The sequence below is a fragment of the Haemaphysalis longicornis genome, unplaced genomic scaffold, assembly GCF_048455015.1.
Source record: "Haemaphysalis longicornis isolate Haplotype H1 unplaced genomic scaffold, Haemaphysalis longicornis Haplotype H1 scaffold_8, whole genome shotgun sequence".
NCBI lineage: Eukaryota > Metazoa > Arthropoda > Arachnida > Ixodida > Ixodidae > Haemaphysalis > Haemaphysalis longicornis.
In genome coordinates, this window is record NW_027526445.1 from 154,763,206 (window position 1) to 154,786,567 (window position 23,362).

The following is a 23,362-nucleotide window of genomic DNA, read 5'->3' on the forward strand; positions in this document are numbered from 1 at the left end:
GATCACATACAAACTTTAAAAATTTAACAGATTTCAGGACAATGATGGCGCGCTCTTTCAAAAGCTGCAAACTAAGGAATAGATTTTTTTCTTGTTTCCATGCTTGATGAATTCTGGTTTTATTTTCGTGAATGAGAGAACAATAATCAGCACAAAATAAAATTTTATTGTGAGGAATGTTTAAAAGGTGCGACAAACAATGGAAGAATGAGATTTTAAAACTCACAACATGTTTGCAGATGATTGATGCAAGCCACGTTACGACCAACAGTCGCTGAAATTTGTGATTAAAATGTTAGTGGTACATTTTTTTTATGGATGATATGAATATGCTTATAATATAAAATCTAAATTGAGCTTCACGTACCTGTGTTTTGGTAATTCTCCCTCTCACAGGCACAGGTAAAACTTGATTAGCCTAGCGTCATTAGGCCTAACATCAGGCTTAACGACGTTAGGCTTAACGTATGGCAGCATTTCCCCCTCTCTCTGCTGCGCATCAACCTCTGCGCAGGCACTTGGCACTCATTTTGTGTAGTCTTAGCAGAGCCACTAACACGTACCACAACCGCAAAGCGTAATATTGCTGTGCCCTTCCAGACCGACATTTGAGACTAGCTTGGGCTATCATGCTGCTCGTATGCTGCACGCACAGCTGATGTTGAGAAATGAAGCACAGGGTAACTCAGAGGCTCACTGAGCCCCAACACACTTGTACATGTCATCTGCCAACATGAGAGCGACGTCCAGGTCTTCGCAGTGCCGTTGCAGGAGGGCTGGAATGCCAGCCAGGCCGTGAAAAGCGCCAGAAATACTGCCCGCCATCGAGGCTATGGTGTCTGTGTCGCCGCCAACCGCAATGGACAGCATGATGACTCGAACGAAGGGGTCCTCGGTCTGGGCAAGAAAAACGCGCAAGACGACACACTCGTAATTCAACATCGACAATTTCTCAAGGCCGGTGTACATTTCTCATTATGAAACAACCTTTTTTCATTAAGTCCATATCACTTGGAGAAATGAAAAAGAAGGGTAATCGACACACTGTCATTACCAGAGATGCTGTGGTCACTAGGCTGTTCCCCAGGAGCAACTACAGTCCTACAGAGAAGGCGATTAATAATGTAATCCCTCACAGCACAGGACTGGGTCAAAAGTGAAAGTTCAAATCAACCCAAGTTGCGTTTTGTGTTCACGATCCCTTTGAAAAGGCCACAAAAACAAAATAGAACCGTGTTTAATTTGAAAGAAGTGGCCCCTGGAAACGCACTCAGCTCCATTGCAGGTACAAAAGATGTTTTTTAACTGAAAACACACAAGAAATATTGAAGCACACTCAAACTCTGTGCTACAGCGATGTAACAGAGGGAAACTCTAAAAACATACTTATCAGTGTGTTAACTTACAGTTTCAACTACAGTTTCACTGTTTCACTACAGTGATACAGTGAAACTACAGGGGCCACTAGAATGGCACAGGCATGTTTCGTTACCATGGCTTTGGTTGGCAGCCACTAAGTGCAAAAACAAGACCCTGTTACATCATAAAAATCCAGTGAGAAAAAGGCCAGCGAATCGCCACTGCTTCGCCTGTTTTCCTTACTATCTAGCTTACTTCCTCGAGGTTGGCTGCAACATTAGCACCATTGTTATCAGCATGAAGCGGTCATTTTAACTGAACCAAACTTGTGCTTTGTCTTCATACCCTCGTTAATAAAACAGCCACGACGGCTGGGCTTGAGCCCGGTCGGTTGGGTTCGGCATTAGCCAAACAGTTTGGCATTAGCCACTGAGCCACCGTGGAGGGTGAGAAATGGATTTGCCACATCATTGAAGGTAAAAGCTTCACTGTACAAGGAAAAAAAAAAAAAAAGCATTACGAAGCAATTTGATGAAGTCGAGGATTTGACGGACAACCGTCTGGTCAGGAGGGTACATTTGAGAGAGAAAGAGGGCACCGACCAAGTAACGAAAAAGAAAAACTTAAAAGACGTTTCGGCTCCCGCACGGGAGCCTTGTTCACAATGAATTTTATTGCAGACAAAAACGGCCTTAAGTGGGCTTTAAAACATGACGTAGGCAGCATGCATACATTGGGTGCGAGGTTCAGATATTGCGATTAAGGGTGTTGGGCGTTGTCTGTATTATTAGCCCAGTGCTGGTAAAAAGAAGTTGGCTGCCATTCCTTCTGTCGCTGGCACAAGCGAAGCACTGGCTCGTGTTCTGCGCAGCTATGATGTGCACGCGGCACACGTGCCATCAAGGAGGCTGCGACACACACTGACCCACGTAAAGGATAAGCTTCCTAAAGAAAGATTTATACGGGGTCCCTTGTGCAAACTGCAACTCTGTGTACGTAGGCGACACAGGCTGCTTTCAAAAGCGCCTAAAACAGCACTGCTATGACGTGAAGACGAAAAAAGTGGCGTCGAATGCCCTCGCCAAACATGCAGAGCTGTCGCGCCACGAGGTAGACTGGGAAAATGCCCGCATCATCACTACGGAGAAGAATTTGGCCGCAAGATAGAATCGCTAATAATACAGACAACGCCGAACACCCTCAATCGCAACATCGGAACCTTGCACACAATGTATGCACGCTGCCGAAGTCACGTTTTAAAGCCCACTTAAGGCCGTTTTTGTCTGCAATAAAATTCATTGTGAACAAGGCTCCCGTGCGGGAGCCGAAACGTGTTCTAAGTTTTTCTTCTTCGTTACTTGGTCGGTGCCCTCCTCTCTCATACGAAGCAGTTTTTTAAAACATAACCAGAATTTTTGCCTGTCTCTTCTTAACTAAGCACTTCTATGTTTCAAAACTATCCCTTTTTTTTAAAGGTACTGACAATTCCAGAAAACTTTTTTTCTGCACAGTAGTTTAACATATTCAGACATATATAATGCATAAACACACAACAGTCCCAGTCGATGTAAATGTTTAAAACGTAGAACAGAACAAAGGGACCAATTCTGATATTTCAGCAATTTGTGAACCCGTAACAGCATTGTTGTACCGCGACCGAAAAACTGAAAATGATGCACACAGCTATGCAGTGTGCCACATGTAATGGGGCCACGAATAGGGTTGCCACCTGCCTGGTTTTGGACCGGCCCGGCCGGTTTTTTGAACAGCGGGCCGGTTGCCGGTACATACCTAAAACCAGCCGTCATTGGTCGGTTTTTTGGCTCTCGTGTCGTGATTATGTCCGCTTTGGCATTTTATAAACGTCAATTCAAGAACTAAGGCAATAAATATGTATCAACAAGGTGCGCAGGCACGTGAGCAGAGAAAATACGCGGGCGAGCGCGCTGCCTGTGATGGAGGGGGACCGAAGGGAGGAACACAACAACAAAATGCTGCCGCCGCGATCAGCAATTGTGGTTACTTTTCAGTGAAGCACATACAGAGCAATAACCAAGCTCTCAATCACTTTCAGTGCAAACGGTATGTTGATTTCTCTAGAAGAAAATGCTACAATAAATGACACTGCATGTCAAAAACATGGCGTCCCCCCCTTCCCGAATTGGGCCAGTTTTTTTTTTTCGGGGAAAGGTTGCAACCCTAGCCACGAAACCAAAATGCACCTTTGCTCAATTTGAAAGAACTAGACCTCGGTAACTAATGCAACCCCATTAAAGCCACGAAAGACATTTCTTCAACCAAAAGACACAGGAAATATTGAAAAACTTTCAAATTCTGTGCTGCAGCGACGTATTACATAAAGCAGTGATAGTAATACGGGGCAGGTCTAAAAACATTGTTACCAGCGTGTTAACAGCACACGAGCGATATGGTCGAACGGAACTAGAGGCCCCACTGCAATCGCCCAGTCATGTTTCTTGGAAATGGCTTATGTAGGCGGGCCACCAATCACGAGGTTGTGTGACATCACCAATAAATCATTGGAAAGTGGCTGCCGTTACCGCGTCATTTTTTCTTGATTATCTCGATTGAAAGTTTGTGATAAAGTTTGTGCCGTTGTTAAAACAAAGCAGTCTCTTTAATAAACCGAACCTGTGTTTTGTTTTCAGTTCGCTACACTTGGTCTGCATTCTGATGTGAAATATACTTCAGTAGAGCACACTGTTAGGTAAGACGGTGCATATTTGGTAAAAATTAGAGTGCAACTGCGACAAGGACAATAAACAGACGACAAACATGAGCGCTTGCTCGCAACTACTTTTAATGGAGGCATCGTCTCATATATATTGGCGGTGAGCGCGAACACAGGCGGCGCTGCGAAGCGCACCTCCGTGACGTCAGCTTAGGGATTCTCGCAATTGTCGTCTGCTTCACTCAGGATCGCTCTCCATGCTGTTTCTTTGCGCTCGGTCAACGTCTGATGCTTGTCCGCACCAGAATTGGCGTGTGCCGTTGTGGGTAAATTTTTATCATAATAATAGGCTTAAAATCGCATACACTAGCTCATGGTGTCAATTAAAGTGTAGTTTTGGATACCGCTACGGGAGAAACATTGCCGGCGCCACCCCATTCCTTGCGAAGCCGGCCCTGTGCGGAGCGCGAAGAGTCGGAGCTAGGCGTCAGCTTCTCATGTAAGCATTCGAACAAATGGAACAGTCAGCTGCTAATAACCGACAACAGCGAAAATGGAAGACCAAAACAAATTCTAGGCCTTCAGGGCTGTCGGCTTTGGCAAAGGCATCACGATTCCCGGTAATCATATGTAAGGTAAAACAGTTTTTGCAACCTTGCCGAACGCTCGAACGCGTTTTGTCACATCACTTTACGTTGTCAAGGCATAAAAGTTTGCCGACATGCACTATAGACTGCAAAAACTGTAGGTTGAGTTCCAAATAACCCAGTGTGTATATACGCGCCTGCTGATTCTATACCAGGCATCTAACCAGTATGGAAGTTTATTGAGCAAAACGAGTCACGTCTTCGTTAAATTTATAGTAACACATATATGTTTGTTAAGACCTGGAGGGATATTTCGGAACATTTTGCACAGCCATATCTTCCCGATGTTCGGATATGCGTTATAGGAAAACTGCACTCAAGAGGAGGAGGAGGAGTAAGGGGAGGAGGGGAAAACTTTGTTTAACAATTAAATCGATCTGGTTAGTGGGCCGGGTCCTCAGTCCAGGACAAGAGAGTAAAAGTAATTTTCTTCAAATCATAGAACGCCATCCCGAGTAGAATAGGATTTGTTCTTCGCGCCTGGAAGGGTTGGAAAGCAATAAAGAGCTACTTGGAATTCTTCTTCGGTTTCGAGTCTTGTAATATATGCAGGTATACTATTTATTACGTTAGTTAGCGAGTATATCATGCCTTCAATACCGTAATCATGTCATCATTGTTCGAGTTGAGAGTCAGTTCGTTATGATAACGATATAATTACGATAGAAATTCGGAGCACAAAAGCCGCCTTCGAGTACTGTGGACCACGTTGTTTAGGGCGCGATCGCGGCGGCGTAGCACAAACCTTCTCATTGTATTTGCATGTGAATAAACAAAGCACGCTGCGGATATGCACCTTCTTGCACGCAGCCGTAATGAAAGCCAATTTGTGAAGAAGGGAATGTATGCCATACAAAATGAAGGAAATATCCACACGACCTTTGTGAGGCTCCCAAACATCCCGAAACCTCCTAATAAGAAGTTGGTGACGGTGCAGAAAAATTAATGCGTTGGGCAGAAAAAAAAGCAAGAAACATTTAAGGAGCCATGAAGAGAAAACAAAAGTTTGTTTTATTCGAAAGATTAGGTGTTTCATAGTACCCCAAGCGCTTTCCCGGAAGCAAATGATGCTTTATTCACTGAGAAATAAGGCAATTTAAGCCAAAATTTTAAATCTCCCGCTAAAATTGCACATTTGGTGACGTGAGCAACGGCGTCACACGGGCCGGTCCATGAAACAGATACTTAGTATGTCGACTCCGTATAGCACCCACACGCGGGAGTCGACCGAGACGGCGGCCATTTTAAAAATACTTGTAAAACCTAGTGCACCCGCAGCCCTAGTCATGGAATCGCCTGATCCGGAGAACAAAACTCTCGCCGAGGAGCTAGGGCTTGCATTTAACAACCTCACACCACTAAAACGCTCAATGCTTCCAAGTGCACGAGCGGCAAGAGTTGTGGGATACGCGGTGGACGGGAAAGCGACCATTCCGCGATAGCCACAACAGACGAACGCCCAGCCGTCGGCACCGCTGCCTCGTCAGCCCCGTCGCGACGGACGAATATAGACTGGTACGTATTTTTTTTGATTACGGTAATTAATAGTTCAATTTCAGTAGCAGTATCACTTATGCCAGTTGGCCGGTGTCGTGTATGGAAAGCCGTTCGCGCGAGCTCTCTGCTTCGACCAGAAAGATACGAGTGTCAATGCGCGGTGTTTACGGCATTTGTTTCCCCAAGGTCAGAGCGATTTGACGAAGTCGGCGACGAGCGCCAGCATGTCCCAGGAGTGAGCTAACGTAAGGTTCCCTGCCGTAATCACTTCCTCGGAAATGAAGCGAGCACACTCGTACTTCCTATAGCTCTCTTTCTCCTCCATTTGCAAAGTTCACAAAACGTAGCCACTTGCTTCGCCTAGGTTCGTCGTTGGGCAGCACATGAAAGGAGATCTCCTCACCGGCGGGGATGTCGCACTCCCTCGACGATTTGCCCGTACTACATGGGCATTTCAAAACGCAGCAACGAAATTTCATTGTAAAGTACTCGAACAAACTGAAGTTTTCAGTGGTTGTAAACTGGAAACGAGCTCGTAACGACAGCAGCAAGCCAACACCATTCGAAACTTACGCGACGACTGGCACTATCTCGTCGCTTCTTGCTGTTCCTTACTCCCCTCGTTTCTATTTTTACCTTTGCTGGTTGGCGATATGACGGCCAACCTCCTGTGAAGGGATTACGATACGAAGCAAGGTCGCGGCTGTGCGTGCTGGAACGGTTCGTTGGCCCCGAAGAGCCTCGAACCGAAAATTCGTCTGCGCGACGGCGAGATGTCGAGCTCGGCCGGCGCCTAGTTTCGTACGCATTGGCGCACACGCTTGCGTGTTCGTTCGGACCTTCAACCGTTTACTCCACCATTCTTTGTCATAAAAAGAATGTGCATATGTTTCATGGGCATTTAGCTCGCTATGCAAACTGTAAGCCCTGCCTAACATGCGTTTGCTTTTGCCGGCCTCCGCCAATCGCAGAGCATTCCCAAGTGACATCACAGGTTCTGTTGCGGAAAATGAGCTGGTGGGTCGCATGGTCATTTCCTTTTTTTCTAATTATGTAGCTTATTTGAGCGAAGTTTTCGTTATAAGTGATGTCGTTATGGTTCTAACGAGGCAATCTTTGGAATGAACCAAACTTGTGTTTTCTCTTCATGGCTCCTTTAATCCGATACAAGACAACAACGAAAGAAACAGAAGAAAGCCGCTTTATTTCCTGTTGTGCGATGAGCGTGTAGAGGCCGCTGCTTGGTACGTAGTATTAGACTGTTGAGTCTTCATAGGAGCATCTCAAAAAATACTGCAGGGAAGCCTACACATTTTGAATACTTATCGAGAAGCTCTGATCGCTGATCCTCGCGAATAAGCAAGAAAGGACGAGTTACACACGATCTTCTGACCAATACCCTGAAGAAAGTTGTTCTCTATCTCTTCGTGTGTTGCAAACTTGTGGGGGATACAGCTTCAAATTATTCAGATGCGTCAGAAGCTGGCAAAATAACTGAGTCGCTAGAAACACGCTTTTTAACGCACTACAGCAACGAAGCGGGCGATTTCTAGCCCAGGCACTGCTGCCCCTCACAAGCGGAGTGTAGCAGACGACAGCGGCGCGAATCCCTAAGCCGACGTCAGAGCCAGGGGGCGCCACTCAAAGATCTCACCGCCAATACACAAAACTTAGAAAGACGACAAACACGAGCGCTCACTCGCAACTAGTTTATTAGAGGAATCGCCTCATATGTATACAAAACCAGGTTTTGCAATGCCTCTAATAAAACTAGTTGCGAGTGAGCGCTCATTTTGTCTTTCTGTTATCCCTGTTGTAGTTGCGTTTTAATTTTTACCTGGCCTGAAATACTTGACACATGGCACACACAGGGCAGCACGCAAACAGCCACCGGTGTCTATCGCAACCTTTAAAGGCTTTGCTCGTAGGTTCTACAATGGATTCGTTTCCCGATGTGCCCAGCCAGCATAGGTAACACTACCTGAAAGTATGGAAGTGGTTCCTGTGACCTAAGGAATGCGTAGATGGCCGTAGGGACAGACTTCTCCGCTGAGATGCTGTTGCCAAAGAGGTCGGCAACTTCTTCAACAGTCAGGTCCTGATGCTCGTCCTCGTCGCACAACACGTGTTGCATGATCCGCAGTGCCGAGGTGAATGGCTTGCCCTCTGCTGGATCTGCAGACGGCCTGCGCAAAAGATGAGGCGGGCTCACGACACGCACACCCGAGCGCAACCAAATTCTAATATTGGCGGTTTAACTCGCCGAAGCTACACTTCAGTCTATGAGGTGTCGCATAATGGAGGGATCTGGATTAATTACGACCACCTGGACATCTTTAATGTGCGCCAAAATCTCGACACACAGGTGTTTTCGCTTTTTGCTTCCATCTGAAAAGCGGCCACCGCAGCTAGTAATTGACCCCGTGTCCTTGGGCTCAGCAGCACAACCCACTGAGCCATTGCACCGGGTTACCCGAGAACAATCCCAAGGAGAAAGAATTCCAGGGTTCATGACGGTTTGTACGAAAAAAATGCAAGGGCTTTCAAGGCCATGCTCTGTGTGTGGATTTTCAAACACCACACTGCCACATAGAAGCCTAAATAAGACCGATGTTCACAACAAGATGGAGGCTTGAAATGAAGAGAAATTGTCGAAAAATAGATACAATGCTGGAGCCAACATTTCAACAAGAAGGATTGTCTTCAGACAAGTCCCCTAGTCGAAACGATGGCCCCACCACTATTTTCATCTCCGTCGATTTATCATAATTGTCTGTTAGGGGTACGTACGAATAAGCACTCTCACTGTGTTACAAAATGCAAACTTTTATTTACTAAAGACAATCAGCCAAACAACAAACACTCACTCAGCCCTTAAGTAGCCTCATGGTTCATTTATTTTTATTTAAAGAGAAAATTTAAGAAATGCAAGGATTCTCAAGAGTCTGTAAACATTCCAGGACTTTCAAGCCCTTGAAAATGACCTCTTCAAATTCAAGGGTTTTGAGGACCCACACGAACCCAGGAATTCAGCCAAGAATGAAAGCACGGGAATAGCTCTTATTCTGAACACTGCTATTTTTGCAAGCATTATGCCCCGCAGATCGATCAAAGTGCGCATTCTTATGTTTCGGTTCTTTGCTATTTGTTTTTTTTGCACAATGCACCTACACCTAACAACGGAACAAGTTTTAAAACTTAATTTAAAGATGAATTATTGGTGTCAACAACAGCAGCACCTAAACCAGTCAGAATGACAGCCAAACTCTTCGGCACATATCATTAGAACTTTTACAAAAAACCTCAAGCTAACCACCCCGTATCTCAAGCAAAAGCTGACTGATCAAATGGAGCTGTCTCTAAACTTTTTTTTTTCTCTTTTTTCCTTTATGCTAGAACCATAACTGGGCTACCTATCAAGGAGACATTGATGGAAAGCACATACGGTTTTCCGAGATCTCACAGCTGGCGAGAGAGGTGGTTTTGAGTGGCTCTCACTTTAGGGATTTTTTCCTTCATGCTAGAACCATAACTGGGCTACCTATCAAGGAGACATTGATGGAAAGCACATACGGTTTTCCGAGATCTCACAGCTGGCGAGAGAGGTGGTTTTGAGTGGCTCTCACTTTAGGGATTTTTTCCTTCATGCTAGAACCATAACTGGGCTACCTATCAAGGAGACATTGATGGAAAGCACATACGGTTTTCCGAGATCTCACAGCTGGCGAGAGAGGTGGTTTTGAGTGGCTCTCACTTTAGGGATTTTTTCCTTCATGCTAGAACCATAACTGGGCTACCTATCAAGGAGACATTGATGGAAAGCACATACGGTTTTCCGAGATCTCACAGCTGGCGAGAGAAGTGGTTTTGAGTGGCTCTCACTTTAGGGATTTGAATGCCCTTCCAACTTCACTGCTCTGCTGTATTTAAAGCACGCGCAGCGGTTGAAACATTTGCAAAGCATTGTGGCCTGCATCCACATCACCACCCCATGAATACATTCAAACTATACTCGGTGACAACTTAAGAACGGCACTGGAAGTTGCCGCTGTGCCTTATCACCGTAGCCGGATGTTTCTCCGCGCGCCGCAAGTAGGGCGTTACTGGGAATATTTCAAACATGGCGTGAGCCGTTCCCGTGATTTTTTGGACTTAACATGCTTATAAACGACTCCAGTGACGACAAACAAACTGCGTGAGACAAGGCAGACGATATCACGCATTCATAGCAATCTCCTTTCAAAACGAGCGCGCACTGATGTCACCGGTCCGGTGCTTTGGCGGAGTGATACACTACATGAGGTGGTGCCATTCTTGAGTTGTAACCGAGTATAGTGAGGGACTCATCATCGTGAGTTCCCCCGAAACAAAAATCCTAACTTTTGGCTGGGATGCCATTTTTGTGTGAATGTTCTCAATGAAACCGCACGTGCGCTTAACTTTTGGCTGGGTTATTGTTTTCATGCTGGCATTTCCAGTGGGACTACCCATGCTTCCCCTCAAATGTCACCATAAGTTGTCCCCCTTTTAAGGCTTGAGAATTCCGGTCATCACAGCTGCAAAAATTAGGCACGGAAAATATGGAAATGCAATGCTGAATAACACAAAAATTCATGACCGAGTAAATTTATGCGGCAGTTCTTGGTCGGAAAAAAAAAAAGCGAATTACTAGCACACAAAAAACTAGTAATGCCATAGAATATCAGTATATTGTAACGTGGCAGCAGGACAGATGACACAAACCATGACGAAGAATGAGGAACGATCTATTTACAGTATTTACAAACGGCCATGGCCGAGCCCGCTCAGTCTGCACGCGCCTTCTTCCTCGTCGTCTTCCACACCGAGCTATCCCGCCGTGGGGCATTGTCCATTGGTCCCGTGACAATATTAACTAATCGAAGACAAGTTAACCTTGGGCTGGGCCTAAGACCTGTTACGACTTTTGGAAGAAATATTGGAAGTTGAACAGCAAACAGTTTCACAGTAAAGTACCTGGTGTCTGACTGCAGCGCTAGCGGCGATTCTTAATAGGAACATACACTGGTCTAAATTGGTAACGCTGTTCTGTGACCACGTGCCAATCTTGATACACTGCTAATAAAACTAAAAGGTCGTAAAAGGTAAGGCTCAAACATTCCGCTTTCACAAAACGTTTCCCAGTTAATGAGATGACACGCAAGCTTAATTTAGGCCATCCCATGCTGTTCAAGAGACAACACGAGAAGTTTGGGCAGATTCAAAACGACGCGCGAACTTTTCCGGGGGCCACAAATTTGCGCCTATACAGTAGCTGACCGCTTTTTCGGACTGCTCTTAAATATTCAGACTATTTTTTCGTTCCCCTCCACGTCTGAAAATCGGTTGGCTACAGTACCTCTTAAAAAGGACTGACTACTCCTGATATCTAAATGCGACTGTAGGTTACTCAAATCTTAAACTGACACTTAACTCTTATCGTAAGTTTCATCAAGAAGTAGCACCTAATAGTGGACGCCTTGAGACTTAAAATGAGGACTGAAACCTCAGTACACTTTAATCAGGGTTCGTACAGGCTTCAAAAGCAAAAATTCAAGGGTTTTCAAGGACCACAAAACATTTTCAAGGTCCCCATCTGTTTTATCTGGGATTATTTATAGCTTTTCCAACACAATGCAAAAGTTTTTTATTGCACAATATCTAAGCACATTAGTGCACATTTAGATAGGTGCTAACGGGTTCGTAAATGCTCCCCCAGCTTCATTTTTTTATTTCATGGCTGGTATTTAGAGGTTTTTCTTTTCTCTTTGTGTTTTGCTGAGGCTGTGTGATTTCAAAACTTAGTTAATGCTGCGTGCATCTCCTGCTTCGTCAGCAAGAGTATCAGCTGAAATTAAATCGAGCAAGTGTTGCTTCAAGGCAGGATGAACTATGTACACGTCCAGCATTTTCACATAAAACCAAACGTAGATGAAGCGTATGAGGAACAGCAAACATGCAATGAGCAAGCGTCCATAGACTAGATGGAAGATGCAAGATAGAGAACAGAAGCTGGCTTTCACTGGATTGTATCGTGATATAGATTGGATTGACAAGTGCCTGCTCCTAATGTTGCCTCGTAATAATGAAAATCTACCAAACTTGTAATTTCACGCAATACACTGAAACTTGATTGTTACAATGTTTTTTTACATTTGTTAACACCTAAAATCCACGACAAACACTTTAAATTTTTGTAAAAAGACAGGGCCATTGATTCTCTCCGGAAAAATCAAGGATTTTTAAGGGCCATTTAAAAATTCCAGGACTTTCCAGGCCTTGAAATTAACACTTCTAAATTGAAGGGTTTTCAAGGTTTTCAAGGACCTGTGCGAACCCTGTTTAATGAACTTAGAGGCGAAAGCCGCTTTACTTGAGGCCCTTGGACTCGATGGTGTCCATCTGCTCCATGAGGAAGTCCAAGTAGGCTGCCCTGTCGAGGGGAGCTTGGGCGTCACATGCCATGGCACGATGCACCGCCAAACACTGCAGGATTGCGCCGTTGACGCCGTTCTTGTGCGTGTGCGTCAGGCGGGCTTGCTGCTCCGCTACCTGGGCCGCAAATGCACAGTGATAGACGCTCACTTCCGAGGCAAAAAAACAGCACCACTAATGATTAACTCTTTCGTTACCACACCTATTCAAAGCGATCACCGGTGATGGATGATTTATATTGCCTATTTCAACCTGTTGCAGTCGTTTCTTGTACACCTAATGCGGCCAGTGGTTAGTCTAGGCACTGCCCTTTTAGAATCAGTTTAAATTTTCCCGCTCCGGCGACATTGAGATTTTCGACGGCGTTTTTTGCGAGCTGAGGTGCGTGTGTTTCTGACGAAGGGGGCGTGGCTGCTGCACTTGAGAAAAAAGGATGCAGATCGTGGTTAGGCTGCATTACCATAATATTTTTTTTTTGTCAAAAGGCTTCTGGCAAGTCAAATACCAAATAATGCGGTCAGCTTTGTAATCCGACAGCGTTGAGAGGTGATATTTACTTGAAAATGGCCCCAGCTATTCACTAATGATCTCTGGTTCGGACAAAGGGCAGCTTTATTTTCCCAAAGTTTTTTTCTGATGGTCCCCGCATGTCTAGCAAGTGTGCCTGCCATTTTCAACCAGTTTCCAGCAGTTTCGGTTTCGTTTTTGCATTGCAAAATTCATATTTGGCGCTACTACGCAGTTACCCAACTACAAGCTCATTTGCCATGGCGCCTCCGTTGCCCGCTACTGCTCCTCAAACAATCATGCCGCTCGCGCTTCCACTTTATCTACGCCTTGCTTCTGCGATAAGAGCTTCCGCTGAAAGTCAAACGATAACACCAAGTCGGCAGATATCAGTTCAGACGAGGAGAATGCTACCAATTGGCCTTGAACACTGCCAGCTGCTCACCGGCCAGTTTCGATTTTGTCCAAGGGTATTTCCGGAAGTCTAGTGTCACTTCTTAGTAGAGCTGTCTATTCTGACGAAGTCTCCAACAGCCTTGTATTTGTTTCTTTTCAAAATTGTTAGGTGGCGCTGCAATGTAGTAGGCTCGTAGTGCTGAACTCGCTTCACAGCCCGATGGCGGCTTGGTGAAAGCTTGCTGGACATGATTCGAACGCATTGTACCTTATTCCTGCAAGCAGGGCTACCATAGTGAGTCAGAACATGATAATAAACCGCAAATGAAAGTTCTGACTGATAAGTGATCATCAAAACGTCAACAAGCATCCACCAAAGAGTTTGGTTCTCAACTCTAAGCGGATTTTTTCACATCGAATTGCTTGCCTTCAATATTGTGCCAGTCATAATCACTGACAAGGTGTTTTTGCATCATGTGGAGACTAATTTGGGCCTTTAATAATGTCAAACCACCAGATTCTAGAGAACCATCCAAAATAGCAAAATTTGAAATAGCGGTTGGGCTTCACCACATGGCACGGGCACCACGCGGGCAAACATTTTCTTTTATATCTGACAAATTGTACTGCGCAACTCAATTTCTTTTCTAGGACAGGTTTTTGAAATGTCTACCTACAAAATGTATATTCTAAATTTTTTCTGCTACTGGTCGTTTATTATACACAACTTACTATTTTTCTTATTTTCTTCGACGCGTGAACAAAGATTTCGAATTCAATAATTTTTTTCGCAATTATTATTTAGGAAAACATTATTAAAACTGGTGTCGTTGGAAAGCGCGTGAAATAACCTGTATTTTATGTCACTGCAATGTGTGCCTAACCAATATGTATAGCACAAAAAAATTGTTTTGTTAGACCCTTCAAAATTGGTCAATTTCGACCGCGGTAACGAAAGAGTTAAGCAAGGACACACAGTTGGGCTAGTAACAACCTGCAAGCACCCAAAAGCTGCGGCCGCGACTTGGCTGAGCACTGCACGAAACAAAGTCCTGTTGAAAATGTTGATGCAGCATGGGCAAAAGCTGAAAAAAAAAAAAAAAAAAAAAAGACATCCAGAATGCATAGCAGGCACTAGATTTTTGCAAGATAATGGGGCCAAGAAACGAGTGAGACCCGAGAATGTTTGTTCCCCTCCTTGTATTCTGCCGTTCCAATACTCCTCTGTCAGCTTTCTTCAAAGACGAGAGCAGACCATGTGAGTGGTGCTTAACACGATGGGCTGGCTAAAAGAAGATATTGCCACGACAATCCCCACCGCAGACTGACGACGAAACGTTACCAGCAGAGTCACGTGCCTTTTGCACTGTCAAGGTAACAGCCCAACAGCCCAGAAAAGGACCAATGCGCGCGGAGCGCAGCGACACAATACGTTCACTGAGCCCTATGTGTGGTAGTACACCATGCCGCACTTCCAAGAGTAGAAAGCATTTGTGCAAGCGACTCATACGCATATATAAATATGATTCCTAGCAAACAACAGAAAGATGATTACCACAGGACACCTGCCAGCCAGTTGATCCTCCTCATGCTTGCTACACACAAACGGGACTCCCGTTAACAATGTCACAGGCCTCAGTTATTTTGCACGTGGTCCAGTACTGGCTCTTAGCAAGCCCCTCGCTTCAGTTAAAAACAGCGTAGCCTTTACAGCCATGGCAATAAATAGAGAGTTATAGCCGAGCGGAGAACCGGTCCTGGTACAGCACGGGGCAGGTGATCGGCACCACTGCGCATGCGCGGAGGTGGTAAAAGTGGTTCTGAACGTGTGCAGGTGTATCGAGTACCCCACTGGTACCGGCTCTCCGCTCTGCTGTAATAACTCTCTAATGCCTGATATCATTACATACATTATTTCCATGCTCATGTGTAGCCTACGATCTAGGCATCTACCAACCTGGCTGCAGTAATACAATTTTTGCAGAACACAGGAATCCTGTAACTTAGACTTCTGTACAGGCAACAAACTTATTCTGGTGTATCAGGCGACATGCCCTCTTTGTGTTCGCACTTCACCAGATGACACACTCAACATGTTTTTCAGCCCAGATAACGCCAGATCAACTCCTACAAGCTTCGTGATACGCTTCACGTTGCGATTGTGGTAATGCTTATGCATGTACGAAATCAGAACCACTAAGTTTCTCCGCTAAATCCATCCTTCACACATTCACTAAGATGCCAGGCTACTACTCTGAAAGTGCAGCAAACTGCATGATCCTGCGTTCTTACAAACCACGATTAGGATAGTACGTAGGTGAAAAACCAGAAACACTCAACACGTAGCACTACACTTTGTCAGGTTTGGTTCATAGCCACGAGATACAAAGCTTGTTCATTAAAATACCACTCTCACATTAGGCGTAGACCGTTCTACACTTTCACTGTATACATATCTCACTGGCATATTTTGCAATGATGTAATTTACAGAAATTGGCCGTGGGAGGTCCTCTAAACGAGTTTTTTGGCCCGTTGACAATGCCAAAGGACGGTTCCCCACCAATGCATTTGTTTCGGAAGTGATTATTTTTTGAAGACACGGATCACCTGTTGTCTGTGATTCACAGAACGCCTCAAAGTCGCATGGCCCACAGTATAGAAAATATAGATTTTTTTTCAATAAGAAAACTGATGCAGAGAACAGCAGTTCCCCCAGGCTGGCTTAATTAAAAGGGCCATGAAGACATCACAAAATTTGTTCTTACAAGACTGCTTAGCCACAGTAGCAGCGATACCAATCTTAATCAAACTTTAAACAAACAATCCCGACATAAAAGAACACAGATGTGGCGACTCCCCAGATACTTCCTTAGTGGACCTTATAACACCGTAGAAACTCAAACAAACGCCTCTAGTTCCGCTTGATGATTCCATTCCAACACACTAAAATGCAGTTAACGCACTCATACCTGTTTTTGGTGTTCCCCCATTACATGACTGCTGACATTGTGTAGGGCAAAATTTAAGTGCTTCAGTATTTCCCGTTTTTTATCGATTAACAAGGTGTCCTTCGGGACTGGAACGGAGCGAGGGAGTTACCAAAGGATAGTTCTTTAAAGGGACAGACCACCGATTTTTTGTCGCGTATACGTTCTCTAGCTCGTATGAAAGCCAGCGTTTTATATAGCCCGGCAACTGCAAGCAATCTATAAACAAATTTGTGGAAATAATTTTAATTTGGCGCCAAACTTTCTGGAATCTGAAGAGTGGCAGTTCGTAGTGTGGAAACTTGACACTACAATATGTGACCCGGTCACGTGACCTGCAAATCTAGCAGCTACTGAAACTGCTGAAACGTTTATTTGTATAAGATTAAATTGTATATGTATTTTTAAACATTATTTTGGAATTTTAAGACACACCGCCCACCGCCGCTGGGTTGCTCTCAGTGTGGCTAACTGAGCCGCCATGCCCAGAATCAACAGCAGCGTTCAGTAGACAGACCCAGTGAAGGAGCTTTGACGATTCTGCCTGAGTCAGGGGCGTTTCTTTTGCCGAAATATTTGATTTCAGTTTCCAAATACGCCAACAACAGCTTTAGAAAAAAAAAAAAAGACACGCCCGGGGAAAATCGAACTGCCGATTTCCACAACGTCAAGCCAGATTCTATCTATCGTCCATCCCAACAGGTGGCACCTTTGTGCAAACTACACTAGTGAATTAAAAAACACAAAGGAATAAGAAACCCTGCAATTCACACTTTTTTTTTAGCTGCGGACAAGTTTTTAAATATTGCTGTTCATCTCGCATACAGACAAAAGTATGTTGCTGCACTACTGTATGTCATGGTTGCCAGCATTATTTTTGGGAGGGACACATACAGCTTGTAGATCTAAAAATTTCGATTTAAAAAAATTTTAGAGCAATATCAGCAAAACTGTTTCTCATTTTAAGGTGCTTTAAGGGGTGCCCTTTCGGTTGAGCTAGAGAACATATACTCAACAAAAAACGGTTGTCTGTCCCTTTAAAATAACACCCAAGTTGTATTGTGTCTACACGGCCTCTTTAACAGCGTAACATTACCTTACTCAAGAAGAGTAAAAAATGTAGATGTATCTCGCTGAACAGAAAAGAACGACATGTTCTTCCCTGCTCAGCCAGAAAAACCCGGTAAGAACCGGTGGTGCACTCACGGATATCATTTCGGTGAGGTTATTGTGGTAAAACACGGCCACGGGAGCCACCCTCATGGAGCCGCCGTTGCCATAGGACCCAAGGCCCTGAAACTGTTTCCTGGCCGGTCCAAAGGGGTCCTCGAAGTCCTCCTGCAGGAGGGCGTGGAACACGTCAACCACGCCGGAACCATATCCTCGTTGGGGCTGTTCGAAGTACTCTGTGGTGAACCTGGCAAACAACAACAACAACAAAAATCTCAGTCAGCAACGAATAATGCCTTGCTCTGACAGAAAGTACCATTTATTTACATCGTCATCATCATCATCATTTATTTTCCCTTAAAGGCCCTACCTGTGGCAAGGGGGGGGAGGCAGTTTACAAGAGGTCATAACTATGTTGCGCAGAAAACAGCACAACAACAATAACAAGATTACATAAATGGGGCATGGCAGATTACATATGTTGGGGCCCCCTAAGTACTACATAATGATTTTAATGCGAAAACATTCGTGTCCGATTTCCAAACATGTCCTCCCTTTACCACCTTTTTCTCTTTGCACCTTTTCCTTCTCCTCTACATCACTATGACAAAGTGCCTTGGCTAGCAATTTTTGTTATGCTTATATCTAGGCTTATCACATGCCATGCCATGCAGTCACAAATGCCACGTACGGACCAAAATTTGGGTACCACTTGGCACCTCAAAGTTGAGCGTTAGGCCTAACATCAGGCCGATGTGCGTTCATCTGTTTGCACTGCTGGTGCGCCAACTGTTGGGGCAGCACTGTATGATTGCAGGTTTCAGTGGGTTCCGCATGATGCCGACACCAATGCAAGGCTGGCACATACTCGCATTTGCATTGCCAAGCGAAGAGGACAGGAACGTGCTTGGTTACTCGCGTAGTTCTTACTTCCACAATTAGCACACTCAAATTATGTTGGCCTCAACACGTCTCTAATACCCCTGCTACACTAGCGTCCGAATGTCATTTGACTCAAATGCCAAGTTTTGCTCTACACCAGGTTTTGAAATGCCATTCGGCTCAAATGACATTCGAGCCAAATGAGCACCGAGGGAGACATTTGGGATTTCAAATGCCATTTCTAGCACTCGCACGCATGAAGCATCTTCAATCGGCAATAAAAAATATATTTCCGTACATAAAACAAGCAAAATATTTTTGTTTGTGGAACTTTGTTCACTGTTAATTTACTTAAAATATGAAATCAACACATTTAATTTTCATACTCTCAAAACCAGTGGGTCAGTTGCAAAAAAAAAATAATAATAATAAAACTACGCAAACAGCCACCACATTAGAGTCAAAACTGGTGTCTCTTCTAATTTGATATCATTTTACTGCTCCTGAATTTGATTGTTGTATTATTGTACGAAAATGGAACGGGGCGACAACAGCGCCACTACAGCACGGCGAGCAATTGTGAAAGCTTCCATATGCCTTCGAAATCGTAGTGTAGCACGGCAGATTCTGAATGGCATTCGAAGCACCCCATTTGGGTCAAATGACATTCGGACCCTAGTGTAGCCGGGGTATAACACGTTCACCACTGCAGATTCGTTTTCACCCAGCAAGAGCCACCAAGCCATCGTGAGGCTGGGGATGTGTGGTCGTCTCACATTCCAGAAGCCCTGGGTTTGATTCCCAGCCAGGCCCAGATTCACCTATCTTCTTCAGCTAATTACTTAACTCTTAGGCAGTGTCAGTTAATATGTCCCGGAAAATTTTCACAGCAAACTGCGACTGGCTAAGCACACCACCGCGGGGCATTCTCGGATCGAATAATCTGCAAAACACATTTTAAAGTGAAAGCTTTCTTGGTGGGACCGATGGTGTCCTGTCCATAAACTAATGCACTTCCCTATAAACCAATTGGTCGACCGAAAAGCTCTGATAAAATGTCTGGGCACATGGCTCGTGCGTTAAACCGGGCCTCCAATGCCTCAAAACGGTTACTTAAAAATTTATTTATTTATTATACATTACAGGCCTATTGCCCATTGAAAAGCATTGAGTAAGGGGGGTTACATTTTTGTAAGAACTTTAAAAGATAGTGGGGAAAAAGAAGAAAAACAAGTACACGAGACAAAGTTTGGGTAAACAGCTTACAGACGGAAATGAAGCCCGTCATACACGTTTGCTAATAAACAATTATTACAAATGCACAGGGTTTTTGTGGAGTCTAAAACATCCAAAAACACACAAATACAAGGGGAAAACATCCATAAACAGTAACAATATTATTCTGGCAATTCATCATTTCACAATTACTAAGAAATATGTCAGTGCAGATTTTCGGTAAAGCTATCTTGACTCTTGACTAACTATGGATGCAATTCGGTCAGGAAGATCATTCCAGTGCATGATTGCAAAAAAGGAATGGTTCTAGATTAGACATCAATCATGAAGAAGGAGTACAACAGTATACCTTAATCTCATAAACCATGTACCCGTATGTATTCAGATAATTCGTAGATTCGTTTACCAAGTGCACGAAAAATCCCCGCATGGGGTCGGTATTCGTATGTAATTTGGGTCCTTGAAGATTTGACGATCAATTGGACGCATTTTTAGAGAATGTTTTGATGTTAGCTTTCGCACTCCTCTCAACTTTCTCTAGGAAGGGATCGTAAAGTTTTTGCCGACTGCTTCCGTGGCATTGTGGTATGGTACCCGCTTTGAGACAAGATGACTTCGGTTCAACTTTGGAATAGGGCAACTTTTTTCTTTTTTGCAGTTTTCAGAGCTCGACAACTTTTTGTTCACTGGGCTTTTTCTTCGCAAACTTTCTACAGTGGAGTTATTTGTACAATTATCCCATGGTTGACTGGGGTTGTGTTTAGGCTAGGTTGTTTTTGGCTTAGGCTGGATTGGGTTCGGTTTCTTCTGCGGAAACTGCCATGAGAAATTTCCTAAGGTAATTCTCACGGCTGCCGTGAGACTAGACACTGGCTTACTATCATTCTCACTGCGCCAGTGGCCATCTTGCCTACCCCCTCTCGATTACGACCACAACGCCCTGCTTTACTTACTGAGTCCACTTATGGAGCCATGAAGACAAAATACAAGTTGGGTTTATTAGAAAGACTGCTTAGTCCCGATAACAATGATACCAATATCATCGCAATCTTCGAACAGATAACGGAGATATTAAAGAAAACATGTGAAGCAGTCGGGACCCCCTAGCCAATTTCCCGCAACTTTTCTACGATGTCACAGAACCTTGTTTCTGCGATTGGCGGCCGCCTAACTGACCTGTCGCGACGACACACGACTGGACGTCTGTAATGGGGCCTCTAGTTCCATTTGACCGCATCACTTGAATGCTAACAGGCAGTTAACGCACTGAAAATTATGTTTTATTTTTGGCCCATATGACGTCATTCTTGCTCATAACTTATCACTGTGGCGCAAAATTTGAAAGCTTTTAAATACTTCTTGCTTTTTTTTTTCGTTAAAAAAGAAACATCCTTTGTGGCTGTAATGGAGCTGAGTGAGATACTGAATCCTAGTTCTTTCAAATTAAACGAAGTTGTATTTTCTCTTCATGGCTCCTTTAATGATCCCACTCAACTGCCTCCAGATTGGCGTTCTTTCATCCCTTCCTCCACCCAAATACGTTCTGCACTAGTTTCGCAATCTGAATGGCGCCTTCTCTTTCTTTGCCGGCAGCAAACGGTCCCGTGAGGCTACGTATGCACTCTCATCGCAACTCCACCACATCTGCCCCGCACTCAACGACTTGAGAGCTCATGCTTACAGTTTACAGTGTTTTGTAACTTGCAAGGATGCAAGCCACGCCGCGCCATTGCAAGCAGTATGTAATTGTACCGGGTCTGACAGAAGAGGGCTTCACCTTTGAGCAAGGTCACTGGCATCGAATCCGTTCTTCTCAACAAGGGACGTTGCCAAGCACCTCGTCATTGCAGTGTCATCGGTGTACCGTAGGAAAGGCGGTGGGCCTGAAATCAAGTCCATTTTTTTTCAGGTGCATGACATGACATTCAAGTCCATGACATTCAGGTGCAACACTAGCATCTGAGTGTCATTTGACTCAAATGCGAAGTTGTGCTGCTCCACTGGGTTTTGAATTGCCATTCGGCTGAAATGCAATTCGAGCCAAATGAGCACCCAGAGAAACATTTGGGGCTCTCGAATACCATTTCTAGCACTCCCGCCCACAGCGTTTCAAGGCAGCATAAACAAATACATTACCGGCGTACTTAAAACAAGCAAAGTATTCTTAATTGTGCGACTTTGTTTACTCCTCATTTACTTAAATCATGATGTCAAGACCTAACAATTTCCATACTCTCAGCACCAGTGCGAGCAAGCGACAAACTAGTGTAGTCAGACAGCACAAAAAAAAACCTCCATTTCGACACGGAATAAAGCAAAAACCATGCCAAAGCTTACGTTATTTATAATTTGATATCATTTTAAAGCCAAAGACTGCTGCTAAATTTGATTGCTGCGTTATAGCGTAAAAACAGAACTTGACAGCAGCAGCGCTACGCAGCACGGCGAGCGATTTTAAAGCTTTCAAATGCCATAGAAATTGTAGAGAAGCACGGCAGATTCCGAATGGCTTTCGAAGCCCCTCATTTGAATAAAATGCCATTCGGTTCAAATGACATTCGGGCGCCAGTGTAGCAGGGGTAGAAACACGTAACATACATTTGAAACCGCAACGTTCAAGCGATATTTATGCGGGATAACAGCCCATTCATGGAGTTGTCATGCTGGGAGGTAGTTTAGCTAAATCTTGTTAAATAAACATGCAAACGAAAGAATTGTGAAGACGAACCTACAAAATGACTCGCTGCGTTAACACTGGCCCCAGAAATGCGACATACCTTTGGTAGACTCGTCAAGACGCTTCGACAGAAAGGACTTGAGCTCTGTCGTATGAACTGGAAAGACTCCTTCAAAAGGGGCCCCCAAGCAGTCACCGAGGAGAGCGCCGACGAGACAACCTCGAAATTTGTCGGCGAGTACACATTCTGAATTCGTAGCGGTCGACATTTGTAGCTGTTTGTAGTGTCGACGGCACAATTATCTGTGGACCGGGGTTTGTTTCGTGCAAGTAAACGTGGACATAAAGCGCGGGCAACGGCGTTTTTGGATTGGATTGGATTGGTTTGGATTTGAATTAGCAGCAAAGTGTTCAGAAGTTGTGTGCTCGTAAATAGCAAAAACAAAACACGAGGGCAATAAACTTGTAGTTAAATATTTATTTCGTAAAATAAATTTTTAAAAACAATTTTGCAGTTACATAAAGTAGTATTAACAAACAAATGTTTCATTGTACATTTAATGCAAGTTTTTTAAACGTTAATTTCGGTTTCGATTTTGTGATCCCACGGTCCGGCAGGCGCTTTGCGCGCACGCACTGCAAATCAACGCGGATACTTTCGTGTATCCGCGGCTGTCATTCTGCTCACTGCCGCACCTGGACGACTCAAAACCATAAGTTCGGGCCTCCCCAGAGGAGCAGATAGTCAACTCAGCATTCTTGTTGACATGTTCAATCTTGTTGAAAGTGTCCAATTTTATCGGGGAAATAATTTCGCTTAATAACAAAACAAAGAAACAATATAATTGAAAAAAATGC

The 23,362-nt window shown here is 44.3% G+C and overlaps 1 protein-coding gene across 1 annotated transcript; it reads right to left on the reverse strand.

The window, feature by feature from the left end:
* Nucleotides 1-468: 468 nt before the first annotated feature.
* On the reverse strand, nucleotides 469-22,891 carry LOC144148181 (ADP-ribosylhydrolase ARH3-like). Its single transcript, XM_077679767.1, has 6 exons — nucleotides 22,605-22,891; nucleotides 21,605-21,710; nucleotides 17,746-17,956; nucleotides 12,587-12,765; nucleotides 8,177-8,381; nucleotides 469-897 (listed from the first exon to the last, which is right to left on the reverse strand). The coding sequence occupies exons 1-6, from the start codon at nucleotides 22,771-22,773 to the stop codon at nucleotides 694-696; spliced, it is 1,074 nt and encodes a 357-aa protein (XP_077535893.1). The 5' UTR covers nucleotides 22,774-22,891; the 3' UTR covers nucleotides 469-693.
* Nucleotides 22,892-23,362: the final 471 nt, after the last annotated feature.